Source organism: Martes martes (assembly GCF_963455335.1).
Source record: "Martes martes genome assembly, chromosome: 2".
NCBI classification, from domain to species: Eukaryota; Metazoa; Chordata; class Mammalia; order Carnivora; family Mustelidae; genus Martes; species Martes martes.
The window spans coordinates 200,278,962-200,301,529 of NC_137889.1; the positions used below are offsets into that span (position 1 = coordinate 200,278,962).

Sequence of the window (22,568 nt, forward strand, 5' to 3'; positions counted from 1 at the left end):
GAGCACATAATAACACTGTGCCCCAATTGATACAGTAGTTTCTTCTGTGGTACATGTTAACAATTCTGAACCTGTCCTATGTGTACACTAAGACTGAACAATTAAGTAAAGGAGTGGTGGATGATTTGAGCCAGGTTTCTCACTGCTGGAGTGGGAGGTGACAGACAAGAAGTCTAGAATATTCTGTGGACTAATGGGTTTGAGTTGGAGACATCAGTAGGAACTCATGTTTACCTTCCTAGAGATACAAATCACTATATAAAGAAATATTTGTAGATATATGCCAAACACAGGTCAGTATATACACATATTTCCTTACTCTGATAGCTAAGAGGGCCTCGAACCAACCACACCCTGATTAGCAATGAGCACACCTAGTGCCCAGATCTCAGTTCCTAAAACCAGTTTCCAAAAAAAAAAAAAAAAAAAAAAAAGGAATCAGAGCCTATTAGAGAAATAGCAGATTCTAGGAGTGGAGAAGGGACTATATAAGGTAAGCTTGAAGTATTTTGTAGTGCCGGAAAGTAAGAAAGTGCTAAAACAAACGAAACCCAACAAAACAAAACATACCTAAAAACAAAAACCAGTGATGGGGTGTGTTAGAGGGACAGAGTAGCCAACTGAGAGGTCCCGGTGCTCTTCTCATCACTGCTTGTGAAGCGTACTGTGCTGTCAACACGACTCATTGTTGATACTGACCTCAGTCACCTGGCTGAGGTAGTGTTTGTCAAGTTTCCACACCGTATGATGTAATTAGAAGGGCATTGACCTCTTTCATCTTCCTGCCACAGGCTCCTACCTAACCTTAGTCTAAGCTTGAGGAAAGTATCAAACAAATTGCACCTGAAAGGTGCTTGACCAGTACTCCTCCAAACTGTTAAGGTCATCAAAAGCAAAGAAAGTTTGAGACACTGTCACAGCCAAGGGAAGCCCGAGAAGACGTGACAACCAAATATCCTGGAGTGGGAAAAGGACATTAGCTAATCTGAATTACCTATTGAAGGAAATCTGAGTAAATTATGGATTTAAGCTAATAATAATAACGTATCAGTGTAGGTCCATTAATTGTAACAAGTGTACCATACTCAGATAAGATGTTGATAATAGGGAAGACTAAGTATGGGTTATATGAGGGATACCCTCTTTGCAATTTTTCTATAAGCATAAAAACATTTTTAATAGAATACTTATTTAAGAAAATGATAACCAGTGAAAAAACAGCTTTGCCACTGGGAAAGACTTAAAAGGACCTGTGGCTTGTAAACAAATGCCTGACACAGGTCCCTTTCAAGGAAGGATTTGCTTTCCCGCCACTGGGAGTGCAGTCAGCAAACTAGCAGCTTCTTCAGAGTCTGCGCCAACTGTAGAGAGGTGCCATTGACAAGGTCACGGCTTCCAGAAGCAGCCCATCTAGTGACTGAGCAAGCTGGGCGTAAAGGCATGGCCATCTCTGCCCAGAGAAGGACAACTCTGATGAGTGGTATTTGCTCTAGAACTCCGTCCTGGGTTGGCTAACTCTTTAGTACGTGCTCTAGAACTCCCTACTTTGTTGGTTCTATGTTATGGTTCAGATTCTCCCCGAGCCCAATCCTCCTTCATCCTACTTCTTTTCACAAGTTTTATCTCTAATAAACATCTTGTGCCCCAAACTCCATTTTAGCATCTGCTCGCAGCTCACTATCTGCCAATCATGGGCCTCCTCATTTAACAGAAGAATTTACTTAGCATTAGAAATAATTTCCCTCTGAGCCTTGACTGGATCCCCAACTTCTGCTTAAATATTGAAACATACTTACTTAACGCCTTCTCTGTTACCACTTAAAGAAGTTTGTGGACGTGAACTTACAGGAGATACTTCAGGCCTACATTCTGATACAGAGCGCGTCCTGATAGGACTCATTGGTGCTCTTGCCTGTGCAGCGGCCCCTAACCCAGACTGTTTCCATCTTTCTTCTAGGGGCTAAATATGTCTGTGCTTTGGGATTTTGGTGGGATTCACGTGAACATGTACATATGGACATAAGGGATGGGCACACAATCTCAAACAGGCCAGCCAGACTTTTACATGGGCATTCGAGTTTCAAGCAGAGTGACCGAGAGTTGGAAAATGGAGCTAAAACCCTCTGTTGGTGATGCCAAAAGAGATGGTTCCTCTCCTCTGTGAGGCCTGACTGTTCACTTGTTCTGGGTGAGCTACCCCAGGCCCTTGTAATGAATATTGGTTTTGCTCACTTTTCGCTAGTGTTTCTAACCACGAAAAATACGACCCCATGGATATATTTTTACCTCACCATCGTTATACATTGTAACCCACGGAAATAAAGAGTCTTTGTGGTGACAGCTGGTCACTGCTGGTAACTTCACAGTGAACGGAGTCCACTGTACGGAGAAGTGGAATGACTATATTGAACACCCGAAACTCATGGAACACTGGGTGTCAACTCTACTCACATAAAAAATAAAAACCAAAAAAAAAAAGCTATTTGTGCAACACTTCTGAAATGGGAAGGGAGTCGTTACAAAGCACGGAGCGCAGTTAGAGAGAGGTAGCCAGGGATGAGGATTTTTCTCAACTCCCTACAACACCCACCAGTCCCACCTCCAGGAATTTATTCTAAGAAAGTATTTAAATAAGCAGTGAAAGGTGTATGTGGTAGGCTGTTGACCCCAGAGTTACTTGTAAAAATGAAATCTAGGGGCGCCTGGGTGGCTCAGTTGATTAGGCATCTGCCCTTGGCTTCATGATCTCACCGCCCTGGGTTTGAGCCCCATGTCCGGCTCCCCGCTCAGCGGGGAGTCTGCTGCTCCCTCTCTGCCCCTCCTGCTACTCATGCTCTCTCGTTCTCTCTCTCTCTCTCTCTCTCTCATGCACTCTCTCTCTCAGATCAATAAAATCTAAAGAAAAATATTCTAATATTCTTAAAGATAAATAAACACACATTCACACGTATGTAATTTATCTAAACAAAAGTTTAAAAAAGTTTTTAATCCAGTCACAAATATAAACCCTGCTGTTGCAGAAGACCAGAGAAAGAGTTTATTACCCATTTAAATTCAATCTCTTTCTGATTAGCTGGTTTCATCTGACTGGGGAGGATGTTGATAAGGATCAGAGAGAGAGAGAGGAGATCAGATCCAGTCTGGGATTAACTCTAAAAAGAATAAACAGACTTGGCCTCTTTATTTCTGCTAGGGCCAGTTCGATGCATACCCAGCCACTCTTCTAGCTCCCTTTTATTATTATTATTATTATTAATACAACTTGCTCCCACTGAAACTAGAGTATCAATTAGGCATGCACAGTAGCCTCATCAAACCTTTGTAAGGGTGCTAGCTCTTCCATTTTTAGAAATTAATTTATTGGATGAATGAATAAATAACTACGGAATGTCTGCCATATGCATAGCCTTATAATAAAAATGAAAAATTACAACATATGGCTGTTACAGAAAAATTAAAAATAATTTAACAACGATACAATTCAAAGACATTCCAGGGGAGTACGCCGTCACATTAGAAGCAGGATGACAGAGAACGGCATGGATTGAAGAGTTAGATCGTGCTGGCTTCCTATCAGTCTCTGCCGCTTCCTTAACATATCCCACAGATATGGGATACCCCATAGATTTGACATATCCCATAAATATACTCTGTCGGCATCAGTTTTTTCATCTGTAAATGGAGAAAATAATAGCTATGCGTAGTAGTCCATTTTCAGGAGGGTCACTAGTGAGTATTGATGCTTTTTTTTTTTAGTATTTAATTTATTTATTTCGTTGGAGAGAAAAAGAGAGAGCACAAGCAGGGGGAGACACTTAACCCACTGAGCCACCCAGGTGTCCCATGAATCTGGCTTACTGCTCCTCGCAGCCCTGTGTCATCACCTCTGACATTGAGTAGAGATAATTTGATCATCAGTAGGATGTTGCAGAAGTGATCCAGTGTGAGTTTCAAAAGCCAGGTTGTAAAAGATCTCATGACTTGCCCCTTTCTCTATTTTGCATCACTTCGTTTTGGGAAGGTCAGTGGCCACGTATGTCATAAGGACGCCCAGTCAGCCCTGTGGTGACGTGTACGTGGGGAAGAACCCTGTCCTCTTACCTACAGCGGGTGCCAGTTTGCCCACACCAGAGCGAGTCACGTTGGAAGCAGATCCCTTACCCTGCCGAACCTTCAGATGACCGCAGCCTCAGCGTTGTGACTGCAGTGTCACCAGGAGACCCTGAGCCCAGAATCGCTTGGATAGGCTGCTTCGGATTTCCTGATCCACAGAAACCATGGGATAAGTCAGTACGTTTTGGGATAATTTGTTATACAGTAACAGCTAACCAGTATTTGATATCATAACATATTAGCGTCTTTTTGTCTTTTGCTCCAACACCAGACCATTGAGAGGATAGGGTTTGAGGGCAGCATCGTTGGAAGAGAGGAGGGCTGCTGAGGGCCACAGATACATGTGCCCATGTGTGCATCAGGGGCTATAAAAGCCCTTCTGCTGGGAATATTTGGTTTTCTATGTAAGTTAGAAGCATGGAGTAGCTGCCAGAGGAAATGTCAGGCAACGGAAAAAACAAAACACGGGAGTAGATGGCATAAATGTATAGGGATCTGATCCGCAGGGCTCCCAACTTTCTCATCAGTTTCGTAGTGTAGAAGTAGGAGCAATGCAAATTGCCAGCAACTGGGGAAAACCCAAGGGGAAAGTTCATTGATGGCCAGAACATTTGGGGCATTGGCAGGGGGTGACTGATGCCCTTGGTACTCATAGGCATGTAATTTCTTCTGTGTGAACCTCTAGTTAATAATTTATACTGTGAAATTGCCAATATTTGCCTTTTTTTGACATGTAAATATGTCCATTTCATTTACTTCAAACTGTTTTAACTCTGTAAAGGGTAAATCCACAGGAAACAAGTCACTTAAGAAATTACATCTTAAGGGGCACCTGGCTGCCTGGCTCCGTCGGTGAAGCCGGCAGCTCTTGATCTCAGGGTCGTAGGTTTGAGCCCCACGTTTTATTTAAAAATAAAATCTTTAAAAAAAGAAAAAAATACATCTTGAGAAAAAAATTCTTAAGATTAAAGGGAATTTTTCTCAAATGCTCTCTATTTTCCAATGCCTGGAACACAAGGAACTCTTAAAATCCTTTAAAACAGTTGTGTGTGTGCCCATGATTAAAAAAGCAAAATACGGCAAGTGTATAAAAGGAAAAATGTCTCTATCTGCTTTAATTGTTTTCACCTGCAAGTAGCAGACCCCCTTGACAGTATGGCTAAGGACCCAGATTTCGTCTGTCTTTTTACTCTGTTCTCTAGTCCATGGGCTGTAGCCTAAGGCTGAATTTCTTTCATAGTTGTAAAATGAAAACACTTGGACCTCATGCTTCCTTGTTTGTATCCAACAGGAAAGAGAAAAGCTGACCTGTAATGAATTTCTCATAAGAGTGAGAAAGCATAAACCTGAGAAGCTTCCAGCAAACCTCTCCTCTCACTTCATTAGACAGAATTGGGTCACCCAGAACAGGTCACTGTCAGAAGAACGGAACCATATTTATACCAATCTCCTCCCTGGAGAAAAAGTCAGTTTTCCAAATGCATTTGAATAAAATGGAGATGGTTGAGTCACCCAGGGTTTATGACCTTGGCCACATCGGCCCCTCATGCCCTTTCACAGAGGCAAGCACTATGGCCAATTTCCTGTGCATCCTTCTAAAGATATTTTATGCATGTTCATTTTTAGAAGCCCTCTCTTTCTAGTCTCTTTTTAGAGAAATGGTAGCATAGTATACACACTGTCTTACATTTTGCTTTTTTGTGTAGTACATTATTGGTAAATGTTTGATAAGTGGTAAGAACATATATTTTGTAAGCCAGATGGTTTCTATCCTAATTATTCACTTTGCTTATTTGCCTTTTGTACTTCAGTAGCATTAAAGTCTTTTTTTTTTTTTTTTTTTTTTTTTTTAAGTTCCAGCCAATTTCTATTGGGCCAAGGGGGAAATAGGGGAGTTTTTGGCTAGACTGAGGCCTGAGTGTTAAATGGAATCAATAGACCCTGGGTGTCAGTATGATAGTGGGGGCAGGAAGGAAGAGAACCCTAGGGGTCAGATAAAATAATTTAACAGGACAACAACAGTAATAGCATGTGTATGTTGAGTGCCTCCTGTGTTCCATGTTGTGCTAAACATACACTCAGTGAGAATCAGATTAGGTCTGCTTGATTGCCTGTCTCTTCACATGTAAAGATTCACCTTCAAATGATAAAGCGTGTGTTAGTATTTTAATAATGGAGTTTATTCTTGCTAAGTAAAGGCATTAAGAATGTTGTAAGTGCTAAGGAGATACGCAGCATGATGATGAAGGACGTGGATGATGGAGTCTAACGAACCTGAATTTGAATCCTGGCTCTGCTTCTCACTACTGTCACCATGATGATTGGACATTGGACAATTTTCTTAATGTCTCTGTGCTTCACTATACTCATCTGTAAAACAGGGAGAGATCAGAGAGCTGTTGTGATGATTAAATAAGATATGCATGCAGAATACCTTGCATGGTGCCCGACGGGGTAAGCATTCAGTACCTCTAAACAGAAGTTTGATGGTATGAGATAACTTCTAGAGGAAGAGACCTGCTCTTAGAGTTTGTGAAATAAAAGCAACTAGACTGGTAGAGTAACTTTAAAAATTAATTTTATTGATATATAATTGATATACAATAATACTATTCTAAGTATACAGAACAAGGAGCTTTGACCAATTAATTTACCCCTATAATCACTAGCGCAATCATAGAACATTTTCATTGCTCCAGGAATTCCTCTTATGCCCTTTTCAAGTCAATCCTCCCTACCTGAGAACCCAGGTCACCAGTATTTTGTTTTCTCTAACCATAGTTATGTTTTTAGAATTTCATATAAATGGAATCATATTGTACATACCTTTTCTGTATGGTTTCTTTCACTTTTTTAGGTTTGTCCACATTTTGCATGTATCTGTAGTATATTTTACTATTGAGTAGTGTCCAATTATATAGGAATTTCACAATTTATCAACTAACTAGTTGGGACCCTTGGATTATTTCCATTTTTTGGCTATCATAAATAAAGCTGCTATAAACATTCTTTCTGTGGACACGTTGCCATTTCTCTTGTGTAAATACCTCTGATTGGAACTGTTGAGTTATATAGTAGATCAATATTTAGCTTTATAAGAAGGTGCTAAGCTGTTTTCCAAAGGGGTTGTATATTTTCTATTCTAACAGTGCGTTGGAGTTCCAGGTACAACACGTCCTCCCTAACAATTAGTATTGCCAGTTTTTCTGATTTTCAGCATTCTAGTAGGTGCTATATAATTGTGGTCTAATTTGCATTTCCGTAAAGACAATGATGTTGAGTGTCATTTTATGCACATTTGGCCAAATATGTATCTTCTTTTATGATGTGTGTATTCACATACTTTTGCCCATTGAGAAAACTTCTTTGCAAGAATTGCAGATATTTTTTTCCAGTCTGTGGCTTGCATTTTCTTTTCTTTTTTTTTTTAATAAAGATTCTATTTATTTGACAGACAGAGATCACAAGTAGGCAGAAAGCAGGCAGAGAGAGAGGAGGAAGCAGGCTCCCCACTGAGCAGAGAGCCTGACGCGGGGCTCGATCCCAGGACCCTGGGACCATGACCTGGGCCGAAGGCAGAGGCTTTAACCCACTGAGCCACCCAGGCGCCCCTGGCTTGCATTTTCTTAATGGTGTCTTTGGAGGAGCAAAAGTTTGAATTTGGGTGATATCCAGTTGGTTAATACTTTCTATGTCCTAAGAAATCTTTGCCTAATCCAAAGTCGTTAAGATTTTCCTATGATTTCCTCTAGAAGTGTTACTGCTGTCCCTCCCCGCCCCCCACTTAAGTAATTGCTATGCCCAACATAGGGCTCAAACTCACAACCCCGAGATTAAGAGTTGCCTGCTCCACCGACTGAGCCAGCCAGGCACCTTGAAGTGTTAGTTTTCGTGTTAATATTTAGGTTTATAATCCATTTGGATTCAAGCTCTGTGTTTAAGTAAAATGAGGGTTGAGGTTCTTTGTATCTATATGGACATCTAATGGTTCTGGCATGATTTCTTTTAAAGACTATCCTTTTCTATGGGATTATCTTGTCATCTTCGTCAAAAACCAATTGACTATACATGTGTGGATCTATATTTGGATTCTCTGTGCTCTTTCAAAGAACTATGTGACTACCTTGGCCAATTCAACAATGTCTTGATAACTGTAGCTTTTTAGTAAGCCTTGAAATCAAGTAGTTTAAGTTCTCCAACTTTGTTCTTTTCAAAATTATTTTAGCTATTGTTGGTCTTTTGTGCTTCTGCATTAAATTTTAGAATCAAGCTGTCAGTTTCTATTACAAAACCTCCCTTGGATTTCAGCTGGAATTACACTGAAGGTATAGATTAATTTGGGGAGAATTACATCTTAAAAATATTGAGTCATCTAATCCATGAATATGGTATATCTCTCAATTCTGGTTTCCTTCAGTTTCTTGCAGCAGTGTTATGTAAGAGTACAAAGCTTGTGCATATTTTGATAAATGTATGTTTTATGATTTTGACCCTGTTTTACAATAACTTTATATTTATCATAATGACCCTATCTTTGAAGTAAATATGAGCTTCATTTTATAAGAAAATGGAACTCAATGAGATCAAAAGACTGGCTCAATATCATATGATTGGCTAATCTAGAAATGTATCTTACAGACAGGCTTTCTCATGTTCAAAATGACAAGCACAAGGTTATTATCTCAGCATTGTTTGTAATGGTAAAAGATTAGAAACAACCCTGAATTTATCAATAGGACTGTTTAAATAGATGATGATACATCCTTAAAAGTACTAGGCAACAGTAAAAGAATGAGGAAGACAACTAGTCACTCATGTAAAAGGATGTGCAAAATACAATGTTAAACAAAACAAGGTGCATGATGATACATGTGGTTTTTCTTTTATGTGAAACATGGGATAGGGTAGGAAATAAAAATATATACATTTGCTTGAAGTTGCTTTAAGAAAACCAAGGAAAGATACACCAGACACTAGTAAATTAATCTTTCAGGGAAAGGGACGGGGATTGGACAGATGGTAAATAGAGTGGAGACTTCATTCTATACAATTTTATGCTATTTTTTAAACCATATAAATATATTACTGATTTCCTTCCAATATCCATTTTTCATTTCTTCCTGTTATAGGGTCATCTACCCAAGTTTTAGTGTTGGGTATGGCATTTGGTGCCATATAAGAGATTACCAAAAAAAAAAAAAAAAAAAAAGAAAAGAAAAAAGAAAAAAGAGGGAGTACATATCCTAGTCTCTCCTACCGCTGAGTACATTTATGTGACTGAGTTTTTGCAATGGATTGTGAGCAGAGGTGATGTGTCCTATGTCCAGGTCACTTCCTTAAAAGAAAATTGTTTCCTTTCCATTTCCTCTTCCTCTTCCCCATGGGCAAGACTACGGATGTGGTGTTGGTAAGCCAGCTTTAATCAGAGTAGATGATGTAATAACCAGCAACAAGGTAGCAGCATGGAATGTGGACTCCTGGGTGAGCTCAAGAAGCGTAGCTGCCAGGCCTCTGGTCTGCTCACCACCTCCTGCACTTTTCATGAGAGAAATAAACACCTTTCTCAGTCACTGAGTTTTTAGGGTGTTTCTGTTATAGAAATAGCCTGTACCCAAACCAGTATATCAATTTAAAAATCGGCATAGTTTATGATATCGGGCAGTGCAGGAGCATGAACCCAATTGTTCTGATCCCCAAGCCCACATTTTCCCCTACAGATAAGGAGGCAGTCTTGGCAGTGGATGATTCTTTTGTCCTCCTCAAAGAGTATAATGATGAGGCATGCAGCATAATCTGCTACAATTTATCATATGAACCAAACAATATCCACTTCTGTTGATCGGGGTGGACTAAATGAAACAAAAGAAACTTGCAACACAGTGTTCGTGACTTTTGAAGTCAGGCTGGAAAGGGAGAGTGGGAAAGCAAATTGAACTTGGACAAATTAACAGAAGGCAATGAATACAATCCAACAGATACTGGTAGATGAAGATGCAAGGAACTTATGACTGAAGTGCGTAAAGGAAGTCTTATCTCATCCCAAAGGAGTAAGTTTACAAGATGAGAAATGCAGGTGCAGAGTAACCCCACGCAGTAGAATTATGCAGCTGCTGGAAACATAATGGGAGGACAGTAGCTAGCGAATAGGTTGAGACTAAAGACTAGGATATAGAAGGGATACTCTGCCTTCAGAATATGCAGGTGTCTGTGTATGTATGTATGTGTATGTATGTATGTGTATGTATGCAGTATCCAGTAGTCAGGAGGTCTTCTAATTTTTCTAGGCTCACAAAGAGAAATAATAACTGGCATCACAATGACTGGCTACAGGGAGAAAGGAATTACCTGATACGTCGAGGGGCCAGAATCAGGGGACTGACCCCACTCCAGGGCTGGCTGCCAAAGGGAGTGGCCGGAGGCCAAGTCTTCATATTCCAGGGAGCACGTCATTCCACAGGGTGTTTCTTAGCAAGATCAGATTTTCAAAGAGCGTGTATTAAAGAGTAGCGCCAGGACTGACACTTTCTTGTAGGCTTAGATAATTTTTGCTTTTAAAAGAATACCAAGGAATTTTCAGAATTTTTTTTCCTGTTTTTCAAGTAATTCATGCCACAAGAGAATGAACAAGAAAGGATGAAGGCCACTTCCTGGGTGCTGATGATATGCTACCAAATGACAAAAAAAAGGGGGGGGGGCTAGACCGCTCTACTTTTGTCTCCTCTCACAAAGCAAATACTTTTTCATTAAAAATGATTTTAATGACTAAAAGGCTATTGAAATCCAGTGTGGTAAATGAGCAACTAACTGTTTTAAGTGAGTTAAAGTTTCCAGGCCTAAATGGGTTATCCATGAAAAATTTGCTTACGTGATCATAGAGTCAATACTAGTCAGCTTTGGGAAGCCAAAGAAAAATGGGAAACGCCAAAAGATTAAAGAGGGGCAAATATTGTCCTAATTTTCAAAGAGCATAAAAAGCAAGAGAGAGTTTGAAGATTACTGGTAAATTTACAATGTCCACACTGCATTTTTTCTTTTTAAAGTAATCTCTACACCCATGGTGGGGCTCGAACTTAACAACCCTGAGATCAAGAGTCTGAGGCTCTACCCACTGAGCCAGCCAGGTGCCCATCAAATGAATTTTTAAACAAATACTTTAAGTATAGGGAAAGAGATTGAGCTTCTGAATGACAATTTCATTTTTTGTGTGTTTCCACCTACTTCTGTCAAGTTCTTAGTGCAAAAAAGGATTTAATGCAGATTTTTCAAATTAAGAAACTTAAATAAAGGTACTGTGTCACCACTGTAAACCCAAGTCTAGTATGATTACGAGACCAGCAGCATCAGCATCATCTGGGAGCCCGATGCAACTGCACTCTCAGGCCCCACCCCGACCTAGTGAATTAGAATCTACATTTACACAGGATCCCTAAGTGATTCATAAATACTAAGATTTGAGAAGCACTGAAGAAGGGAAAGTTAGAGGGACAAATAAGAGATGGCAGGGCACCCCAAAACTCCTAGCATTAAGAAACCATTAATACTCCCAGGGCTAAGGGAACAAAGTGCAATGTCTTCCTTGCCTGCTTGCTCTCCTGTTCCATCTCCTTGGTGAAGCTGTTTCTCTTCTGCTTACAGGCAGAGTGAATAGGTCCTTTTGCTATACTTTAAAATCCCATAATTCATGTATCTTTTCTAGGATTTGTCTTCTCTATCAGAGTTGTTTAAACATCTGTCTCTCAGTAGACTGTGCACACTGGTTAAGAATCAGAGAGGTGCCTGCATTTAAAAATTTTCAGTTTCTACCACAGTGCTGGGCACAGAGGTAATCTAAAAAGGTAATCTAATCCCTTGCCAACTCTATTACAGAGAAACTATTATTATTTTTTAAAGATTCTATTTATTTCTTTAATAGACAGAGATCACAAGTAGGCAGAGAGGCAGGGAGGCAGGCTCCCTGCTGAGCAGAGAGCCTGATGAGGGGCTTGATCCCAGTACCCGGAGACCATGACCCCAGCTGAAGGCAGAGGCTTAACCCACTGAGCCACCCAGGCGCCCCAGAGAGGAACTATTATTAAGCAGACTTTAAGATGAGAAAATTAAAGTGCTGAAAGGTTAGGTAATTTGCCCAAGGTCACACAGTTATGAAGTGGTAATGCCAGGGTTTTGTTTTTTTTTTTTAAATTTTTGTGTGTTTATTTGACAGAGGGATAGCACAAGCAGGGGAAGGAGCACAGAGAGAGGGGAAAACAGGCTCCCCACTGAGCAAGGAGCAGGATGGGGGGAAAGGGGCTCAATCCCGGGAGGCTGGGATCATGACCTGAGCAGAAGGCAGATGCTTAACCCACTGAGCCCCCCAGGCACTCCTAAAGCCAGGAGTTTCCAATCTAGGTAGACTGGTTGTAGAATGATAAACAGCTTCATAATGAGAAATGACATTCTGAACTAGCCTTCCTTGGCCAACAGTAATTAAACCGTATTTTCATTGAATGTATTTATGCCTACCTGCCGAAACAAACAAAAAAACGAGGAGGGAATTTAAGGCATTGCTTCTTGTCAGTGAAAAACTTCAAGCCGAAGTGGGGTAAATTTTGATGCTTTTGTCCTAAAAGGGTTACCTCCAACAGATGAGATGTTGGAGTAAGTCAACATCTATCAGATGGTAGGTGATTAACCTACCCACAAAGGCAGGGAGTTCACATTCCTCTAATCTAATCCGAGGTTTTCAACATACACATTTACAAACCAGAGACGTAAATAAAAATAAAAAAATTAATTAAGTCCTGCCGTCGGGTCTGGTCAGTATAACACAGAACGGAGAGCTGGTTTCCAATCGCCCCTTCAGCCCGCTGGCAACGTGAGGAGCGAAGTCTCCCCGGCTTGCCTGAGACCTCCTGTCCCCGGGCGGGATGCGGCCTCGTCCTCCCCGAGGGAGAAAGAACAAAACGGCCCTATAAGGAGAGCCGCGGATCGCAGTGTCTCCGCCTTCCCCTTCCCTTTGCCCATCACGCGTCCACAGGGCGATCTTAATTGGACACGGAGCCCGCTGAGTCCGGACACTCAGGCTGGGCCTCGTCCTCGCAAGGTCCGAGTCCGGGTGGGGGGCGGACACCGGCTGAAACCGACCCGGTTCGGGCGCGCAAGCCCGGGCCCGCCCGCCACCGACAGGTCCCGTTCAGAGACCCTTGTCCTTCTCCACGACAGTCCTTTCGTCGTCGTCTCATCTCTGCGCGGCGGATTCGGCCTCGAGCCCCTCCTCCCCTCCCGGGCGACCCAGGCCCCGCTTCGCACCAGCGGGACCCGCGCGCGGAGTCCCCTCGGCCTTCGCCCGAGGCTGCGCGTTCGGGTTGGGCGCCCCCGGGGACAGAGGCGGGCGCAGGCCCGGGGAACCTGGCCGCTCGGTCTCAGGTCAGACTCCGAGGCGCCGGCAGCCCGAGGGGCGCGGGTCTCTCACCGATTCACCAGGCCCAGGTTTTCCCCGGGGGCGTCCTCGCGGGACCGACCGCGGCGCTTCCCCGCCTCCGCACACTGTCCCGCGCGCCCGTCCCACTGCTTCCGCGCGCCCGGCCCCGCGGCTGTCCTCGGTCACCTCGGCCCCGGGGGCCGCCCCTCCCGCTCCACGACGCGCCGCGGGGTCTGCGGCACCTGCCGGCGCCGCCCGCCGCCCAGCACGCGCCAGGCCCTGCCACTGCGCTCGCCACACAGGCAGCCGCGACGCCCCAACCTCTGCCGCGAGGCCCTTCCCCGCCGCGGGGAGCTGTTCGGCCCCACGCGCGCCCGCAGCCGCAGCCGCCCCGCACGCTCGCCGCGCCCCCAGCCTCCGCGTCGGCGGGTCCGTGTCCCGCGGTCAGGCCGGCCGAGCCCCCACGTGTGACCCGCGAGCTCCCGCTGCAGCGCAGGCCGCGGCCCCAGCCTCCCGGCGGCCGACAGCGGCGCGGCGCGGCCTTTCCTCGCTCTCCGGCCGGCCGCGGTCGGCCTCCGCTCTGCTCCGCGACCCCCCACCCGCCGGCGCGCCGCGGCGACAGCGCGCAGCCGCCCGCCCGGTGGCCTCTCCCTTCGGAAGAGAACAGCGGAGGCCGCGCTTGCTCCTGGGGGTGCCCAGCCCCGCCTTCCCCCCCCCCCCCGTGGCCGCCGCCCTTCCAAACCGGCTCCTCCGGTGAAGCCCGGGGCCAGCTTTACGCGAGGTGATGTCCCCGCGGACCTGCCGCGCCCCACTGTCCCCTCCCCTCTCCGCAGCCGCCCCAGCCGTCCGCGGCGGGAAGCGCGTGGCGGGACCCCGGCTGGGACCTCCGCGCCCGGGATCTCACTCGGACTCCGGCACGTGGTGGGCCGGGGGGTGGCGGCCGGAGTCCGGGCTGCGGGAGGGTCGGCCGCACCGCAGAGGGTGGTCCGGGCGCCCCCGGCTTTGGCGGGGGGCGAGCCCCGCGGCCCGAGCCGGCGGACCCCAGCGGCGGGCCCGCGCGTCGTCCTCCCTCGCACCGCCTCAGCCCTGCGCGCCGACTCGCACCCCTGCTTCGGGAGGCAGATGGTCCCTTCCGGGCGGGTGGCCATGTTGCTCCCATAAAGCGGGCGGGGCGGCGGCGCGGGGGGGGCAGAGGCCGCCGCGGCGAGCGGGAGCCGGTGCAGGCAGAGCGCAGCCGCGAGCGAGGCGCGGGGGAGGGAGCGGCCGGACCCGAGCCCGAGCCCGAGCAGCAGCCGGCGTCGGCGGGAGCACCGGGCGCAGCCGGAGTCGGAGCCGCAGCCGCGATGGCCGTGGCCGTGGGGAGACCGTCTGTGAGTGCTGGGGCCGCGCTCCCCGTGCCCGCGGCTCCTCCGGCGCCGGGGGGTCCCCGCTTTGGGGCGGGCGCGGGCGGGGAGGAGGGGGCCCGGGCGGGGGCTCCGGGCGGCGGCGGCGGCGGCTGTGGGCGTGTGCGCGGGGTCGCGCGCGAGTCGGGAGCGCAGCGGAGGGCGAGGGGCCCGGCGGCGGGTGTCTCCTCGCGGTGCCACCGAGGGCCGCCTGGCGCGCCCGATTCGGAGCCGTGCGGGAGAAAGGACCGCTTCCCCGCTTCCCTCCGCAGGGATTCTCTGAGCCGCGCTGCTTCTGCCTCCCTCTCCGCGCGCACCTTTTCTCTCGTGACCGTCGAGACGCGCGCCGAGCGCGGGGTTTCCTCCGGGCTGCCGCGCCGAGGGGCCGCCGGGTCCGGGGAGCTGCTCGCCCGGGCGCGCCGTCACGCGGCGCTGGAAGCGGCTCCGAGAGAAAAGGGTGGGATTTCCGCGGCGGCTTCCCCGGTGCATTGTGAGGCCTCGGCCCCCCCCCCCCCCCGGGCACCCACCCGGCCGCCCGGCCCTGCCCAGGATGTGGACAAAAGCCCTCGGCGCGCGCACAAAGTTTGCACAAGGCGCCCTTGTCGGCCGGGTGGGAGCCCGGGGGCGGCGAGCCGAGGAGGCGGGAGCGCGAGGAGCGGGCAGGCAGGGCGGACGCTGCAGAGCCGGGTGCCCCGAGGCTCGCGGCGACGGAGGGACCGAGGGGACGCTCCCGCCGCCAGTCCCCGCCGCTGGCTGCGAAACTCCGTGGCGACTCGGAGCCGGGCTTGGCGGGTGCGGGCTCAGCCCGGGCTCCGCGTCCCGTCCCCGAGGCAAGGAGAGGGAAGGCGCGGCGGCGGCGGCCGGTCCTTGTTGAAAGGAGCCGAGCGGGCTGGGATGGCGGAGTCCCCTCTCGTCACCCATTTCTTTGTCAGTGTTCATAGTCCACTTTCTCCCGCGGGTATGGGGGGCGCCTCGAGCGAGGTGTTTCCCGCCCTCGCGCCCCCTTTTCCGTTTCTCATCTCTTGCCACAAGTGTGTGGCCGCAGGTGGTGGCTTGAGGGGTCTCGTGGTGACGCACGGAGTCTTGCAGGGATCCTGGGGGCTCTGAAGCCCCAGGAGTGCGAGGCTGTGCCCCGGCTCCTGAGTCCTCTCCAGATGTGGCGCTTTTTGTCGCCCCCGCCCGGGGACGTTCGCGGGGACCCTCTGCGCGTTCTAACGCGGGTCGGTGGCTCCGCTGCCGGCGTGTTTTCGATAGACGTTCCCTGAAGTGTAACTGTGGGTCTTTCGGGCGTTTTGTACTCTCGCATTTAATGACCCACGCTTGGGAATTTAGGTTTCCTCCTCGCACAAGTTGTGCTCTTGATAGTGGTCGTGGATTGTTGTTACTGACGAAATTGACACAGACCGTGCTAATCCTTTATTTTGCGGGCGAGGAAATTGAGGTCCAGAAAGGCCAAGTTTATCTGACTAAATTCTTCCCACCCCTCTCCCCGGTCTCCACACTATACTTACTTGCAGGGCACAGATTCCAATAACTAAAATAACAATATCTCCTTGAGATAATGGGGAGCGTCTGGGAATGCAGATTTGCGCGGTGGGGGGTAGTGTTCCCTAACACCTATTGCTGGTGCATTCTTGAGGCTTGGGGGAGGTGGAAGAAATAATTTGCTGCACATTTTCTATAAGTTACTTCATTTATGTCAGTTAAATGGGAACAGTGTGTGGATTTAAGATTCAGTTGTGCGGCCATAATATATGCAACACCAGGTCTGCCAGCCAGATGTGAGCTTAATCCCACAGAATTCTTGTGAAAGGCCTCTCTCTTACTCAAATAATAGAGGAGATTTTTAAAAGTGTATATGTACAGAGGAGGTAACTGCTTTCTCTGCACATTCCCTGTTGTCACTGGAATTAAGATTAAATTACAGTTTAAAAACAGAAGACTTTTTTTTTGGACCAAGTTGTGGTATGAGTGATCAAGGGTTGACTATACAAAGTTGAAAAGTCTTTTCATACATTTCCAAGGAATTGTTGAATTGTTTCACTTTGTTCATTCAGTTCTTGTCTTAAGTGGTGCCTGTAGTTATGTCTTCAAAACAGCCCGGATGAACGCAGAATATTTCTCCAAATGCAGCTCCAAGGATCAACACTACAGCCTTCATCCTAGAATTCCCTGCCCGTCCTATTCCTTTATCTGTTCACGGATTTGAACAAATGGGAGGGTGTGTTGAGAGAAGAGAATCACTCCAAAATTGGCTTGGAGTTTCCCTAGTTACTCCTTTAGAATTAGCCTTTTTTCCCCCTTAAAGTTGTTTATGAAAACATGAACAGACTCCTTGCCCTACAAACTGCTCTCCCATCCAGATTGAAGGAAGGTTCAATTAGAATAATTTGCTCTCAATTTAGGTTTTCTTGAACTTGAACGTCGTAGTGTGACATTCTAGGTAAATAAGAGATTTTACTGGAGAAAAGTCCTTAATATGTCAGGTGCAGTATTTTCTGTCTTATTAAGTGGTTATATTCAGTTATAACCATTTAAACCTTAAGGTTCAATTTAGATGTTTCTTAAGTGGATTTGTTGGCTGGAAAACACAGAGGCTTCAGTCTGGTGTGATACTGTTTATTTCTGTTCTAATCTCATCCCATAGCTTCTCCATTTTCTCGTGGATGGTCTTGGTGCTTGGCTCTGAGACGGCCGGGAAGCACATGTGCTGTTCCCAGAATATAACTCATGAACAGCAAGAGCGTTTCTCCCCGAGGGGTGTGTCCACGTTCTGGATGTTAGAATGTTTGCACCCAAGTCCCAGGGCAGCTATTATCTTTATTTTAAACAGAGCGTGGTAATTTACTGTCCCTGGGAATCGGGCTTTATGTAGCTGATACAGTCTCTCTTAAGGTATGATGTTCAAGTTACAGAGTCTAGGAGGTAAAAGGAACTTTAAGAGGTTATTCAGGGGGCGCCTGGGTGGCTCAGTGGGTTAAGCCGCTGCCTTCGGCTCAGGTCATGATCTCAGGGTCCTGGGATCGAGCCCTGCATCCAGCTCTCTGCTCAGCGGGGGCCTGCTTCCCTCTCTCTCTGCCTGCCTTTCTCCCTACTTCTGATCTCTCTGTCAAATAAATAAATAAAATCTTGAAAAAAAAAAAAGAGGTTATTCAGTTCACCCTTTTTCAATGCAGAAATATTTCTTACTTTATGCCTAATAGAAGGTATGTATTTAAACTTTTCTGTTGGTGGAAAATTTCCATGATACCCTTCAAGAACTATGTTTAATTGTTCTTTTATCTGTTGAGCCAAAAGAAACGGAAAGCCCCTCCAAAAAAAAAAAAAAAGAGGAAAGCCAAGTTCATTTGTTCACTGATGTAAAACTATTAATTGAGCACCTCCTGCATGCCAGGTACTGTACTAGGAGCCAGGGTTACAGGAGTGGACAAGAGAGAAATTCTCTTTTTACCCAGAGCTTTTAGTGTCTACGTGTATTAAAGTGGTGAACTTCAGTGGAGTGTGGAAGCCATTTAGGGAGAAAGGAAATTATGTGCCTCTTGCCGATCCAACAGTTAACGATGCAGGTAAAGATCTTGTTCGGGAATCATGGTCAGTTCCTGAAGACACGGTCTGTTTTCAGCGGGAGGGTGGGGACTGACAAGGAAAAGTTATTTTCCCTTGTTATAAAATTGCCAATTACATCTTGAGGTTGTAGCCCCCCATGTGGAGGGCTCTGGCTCTTTCCTGCCTAGAGAAAGATGAATGGAGCTGAGACATGTCCAGAGGGGTGGCTGTCATCTAGGGAGAAATTTTTAAAAATTAAAACTCTTTAGTAGATGTTACAAATGATACACATTGAGTCTGTATAAGCAGTTATTAAGGAATGGAGGAAGTGCTTGATGTACAGCAATCTTTCCTTAAACATTTTGAAAGGCTGTAGTGTTTTTATCTTTTAAAATACCTTCTTTAAAAATGATATGTTTAGACAATGAAAAATAAACCCATGCAAATGATTAAAAGAACGAAACTACCCATTTCCACCATCCTGCTATAAGAGCTCCTAGATTGTTAGTGTGTTTTCATCGACCGTGTGAGATTTACACAGGTAAGCATAACCTGTCTCATATAAACTGCCACTTAGAAACCAAACTGTGTGCCTGGTTGACCCTGTGTGTTTGGACACTGATACAATGTAGGAAACAGATGCTTAGTGCTTTCAAAGGGGCCATCCCGTGTCTGTGTCCAGACAAAGGAATGGATGATTTGGATGTCCTGCTTTGAAGACCAGTGTTTATAGCCACTGATGATGCCACAGCTGATAATGATCTTTGGGTTTAGAGTCTCTGTGGGGCAGGCTACAGTCAAGAGCTTTCTATGCCTGTGTTTCTCCTTATAGGTCCTTAAACTTGATTGGGGATGGGGTGGGTGGGGGCTGTTGCTGGATTTTATAATTTATTGAAAATTCTCTTTCATAGTACTAGTTAGACCTGTCTCAACTGGGGTCAGTGAAGCAGAACCATTATTTAAGCAAAGACCCAAAAGATCTAAAGCTTCTATCCTGTTCCCCCATGAGACCTACTTTACAATTTAATTGATACCCCCTTGTTGTTGTTGCTGCTGTTTTTTAATCCCAGATTGATAGAAAACTCTCTTCAACTAAACAGTACCACCCCTGACCCACACAGACCTGCTGGCAGCCCATCGACGCGACCACTGTAAAACACAAAGACAGCTTGGGCTGAGGTGATGGAGACAGGCTTCTAAAAAGAACTTGCTGGATGATAGGAAATCAAATGTGCATCATCATAGGCCTGGTCTGAGGTGGAAATCAGGAGTCTGTACTGTCGTGTGACTGGAGCCCCAAGGCGTTCGAACCGTCTGTTTTAGGGTCTGTGCCAGGGAGTGTGAGTGCCTTGTTCAAGTTAAAGGGTTGAGGAAGTTGACCTGTGTGGGTGCATTCCGTCCACCCGCTGAACGGTGACCATGTGGGACCGAGTGTGCTGTGTTGATGGAGGGGGCAGGCTGAGGCAAAGAGGTTGGAGAGGCTTCCTGCTCCAAAAAGAATGTCTTTAGTCCCCAACAAGAAGAAGCTGTGTTCATGCTCCACTCCGGTTTTTTTTTTTCCTGCATTTTAAAAGTTGTGATAAAAATATATATAACATAAAGTGTAGGCCTCTGAGAAGAGCAGGGCTGGCAGCTGGAGGCTGGAGAAGCAAAGCTGAGATGTTTGCAGTAAAGGGCCTCGTGCTGAAGCTGGACCCTGAGGAGAAGGAAGGGAAGATGTGTGAGGAATGTGGTCTCCACCCAGCGAGCTTCCTCCTCTGTGTGGCCCTGCTGTGAGTCGCACCTTCTTTCGTGAAGAAGTTGGACAGCATCTGAGGATGCGCATCCCATGGACATGCGCGACGCGAGGAACCCAGTTACAGTTTTTACTCCCTGCAAATGAATAGGCTCAGAAAGTTGTAAGAGACTCTTCGATTGAATGGACGTAAAAACTCTACTTGTTAAGAACAAATTTGGTTCTGGTAACTGACCTTCATAGCTTCAGCTGAAAACTACTTGTAAAGTAAAGACATTTTGTAGGGATAGTGCACCCATATGCCCGTGATACTCAGCCTCTGGGAATGTTGATGAAATTGTAAGTGATGTCAAACTCCATTCTCGAGTGAGTATTAATTCTAAGAGATTTCTGTCTGCAAAAAAAAAAAAAAAAAAAAAAATGAAGTGTACCTGTTTGTTTTGATAATTAGGTAACATGACTTTGGGATGAATTTGTGATTTTACAATTTTTTTCTTATAGAAGTAGAATCACAATAATACAGGTAGCTTAGAAATTTAAAAAAACAGTCCTCAACAACCTGAACACATTAGCCATTGTTCTTCGCTTCCTAATTCATCTGCTTCATCAGATACGTTTTTCATACTTCCTCTTAGCTGGTGCTGACCTTATGATGTTGGGTATTGAGATGCCATCCCTGCTGTGCTCTTCAAATTTCTTGGAAAGATGAGTAAGCAGTAGGATGAATGAGGAAGGAAAAGGATGAGTAAGGAAGGTGAGGTGGGAAAGTGTGCCACCCCAAGGGACTAGCACGTGCAGAACTTTGGGTGGGGGGTGGAGCTTCTTAAGGAAATCCAGCTGTGACATCAGGGTTGGGTAGGGAGAATGCATAGATGGGACTCTAGGCAGGTGGGGGACCAGATCATGCAGTGCATTGTTGAAGACCTGTATATGTTCTACACAGTTTTCAGCATATTTTCTATCCTACGCAGCCTGTGCCCCAACTTAGGATATCTTGAGATTCTTGGAATTGGTTAATAGAAGACCTTGAAAGTCTGTAGAGGATGAATTCTTTAGGATTCAGTAGAATAGAGGAAATGAGAAAGGATAGTGGAGTTGATTCCTTTCAAGGCCAAATCGCGCCCTTAAAAGTAGAGGAAGTGTAGACTGAGGAAGCACACGGAGGGGAGGAGGGGTCCAGGGACAACATCCGCAGCATAGGTTTTCCTCTCTGGTCTTCTATATCGAGGCCTTCCTCGATGTACAACTACAAATTCTTATTTTCTTGAACATTGAAGCAACTGAGTCCTGAAGGGTAGGAGAATGGCAGGACCCTCCTACCTTGGACTGCAAGTGTCAATCAGTGTTCTCCATAAAGAAAATTCAAAAACCCTTTGGATTCTATGAAAGTAGGAAAAAAGTCTGTTTAAAGCCAGGGTTTTCTTAAGACTTAACACCTTTTTCATTCCCTTCATCCCTTTGTGTATCGTTTTCATGTCAATATAAATTTTGTGAGTCTCATTAAGGGTGCCCATTAAATTTACTCAGACCTGCTGTTGAAAGAAAAAGGCTTGACTGAAACCCTCTGTGCATGGAAAGCCTGCTCAGCATCTTGATTTTTTTAAAAGATGAAAGAAATTGAAGAGCACACAAATGGAAATATAGACCATGCTCATGGATGGGAAGAATTACTATTGTCAAAACATCCATACCACGCAAAGTAGCCTTTTGTGTAAATTCAGTGTAATCCCTATCAAGATACCAGAAGTATTTTTCACAAAACTAGAACCAAAAAATCCTTTTTTTTTTTTTAAGATTTTGTTTATTTATTTGACAGAGAGAGAGACACACTGAGAGAGGGAACACGAGCAGGGGGTGTGGGAGAGGGAGAAGCAGGCTTCCCTCTGAGCAGGGAGCCCGACAGGGGGCTCGATCCCAGGACCCTGGGATCACGAACTGAGCGGAAAGCAGCCGCTTAAGAACTAAGCCACCCAGGTACTCCTGGAACAAATAATCCTAAAAGTAGTATGGAATTTAAAAATACCGTGAATAGCCAGGGCAGCCTTGAGAAAGAACAAAGCTGGAGGTATCACAATCCCAGATTTCAAGATACACTACAAAGTTATGGTAATTAAGACATTCTGGTACTGACACAGATCAAATGGAACAGGATAGAGAACCCAGAAAAAGACCCACACTTATGTGGCCGGTTAATCTACGACAAAAGAGGCAAGAATATGCAATGGGGAAAAGGCGGTCTTCTCAGTAAATAGTGTTGAGAAAACCAGACAGCTACTTGCGAAAGAATGAAATTGGACCACTTTCTTACACTATACACAAAAATTCAAAATGGATTAAGGACCTAAATGTGAGACCTGAAACCATAAAACTCTAAAGAAAACAAGCAGTAATC

General features: G+C 45.9%; 1 protein-coding gene across 3 annotated transcripts in view; it reads left to right on the forward strand.

The window, feature by feature from the left end:
* SEPTIN11 (septin 11) overlaps positions 1-22,568 on the forward strand; it is a 123,411-nt gene that overhangs the window by 19,503 nt on the left and 81,340 nt on the right. For 2 of the 3 annotated variants that reach the window (XM_080831146.1, XM_080831145.1), the window contains exon 1: positions 14,696-14,883. The exons of the other annotated variant lie outside the window; for it this stretch is intronic. In XM_080831146.1, the coding sequence (XP_080687272.1) occupies positions 14,857-14,883 (27 nt within the window). In that variant the 5' untranslated portion in view covers positions 14,696-14,856. Of the gene's footprint in view, positions 1-14,695; positions 14,884-22,568 lie in introns of those variants that run through there. 3 annotated transcript variants of the gene reach the window in all.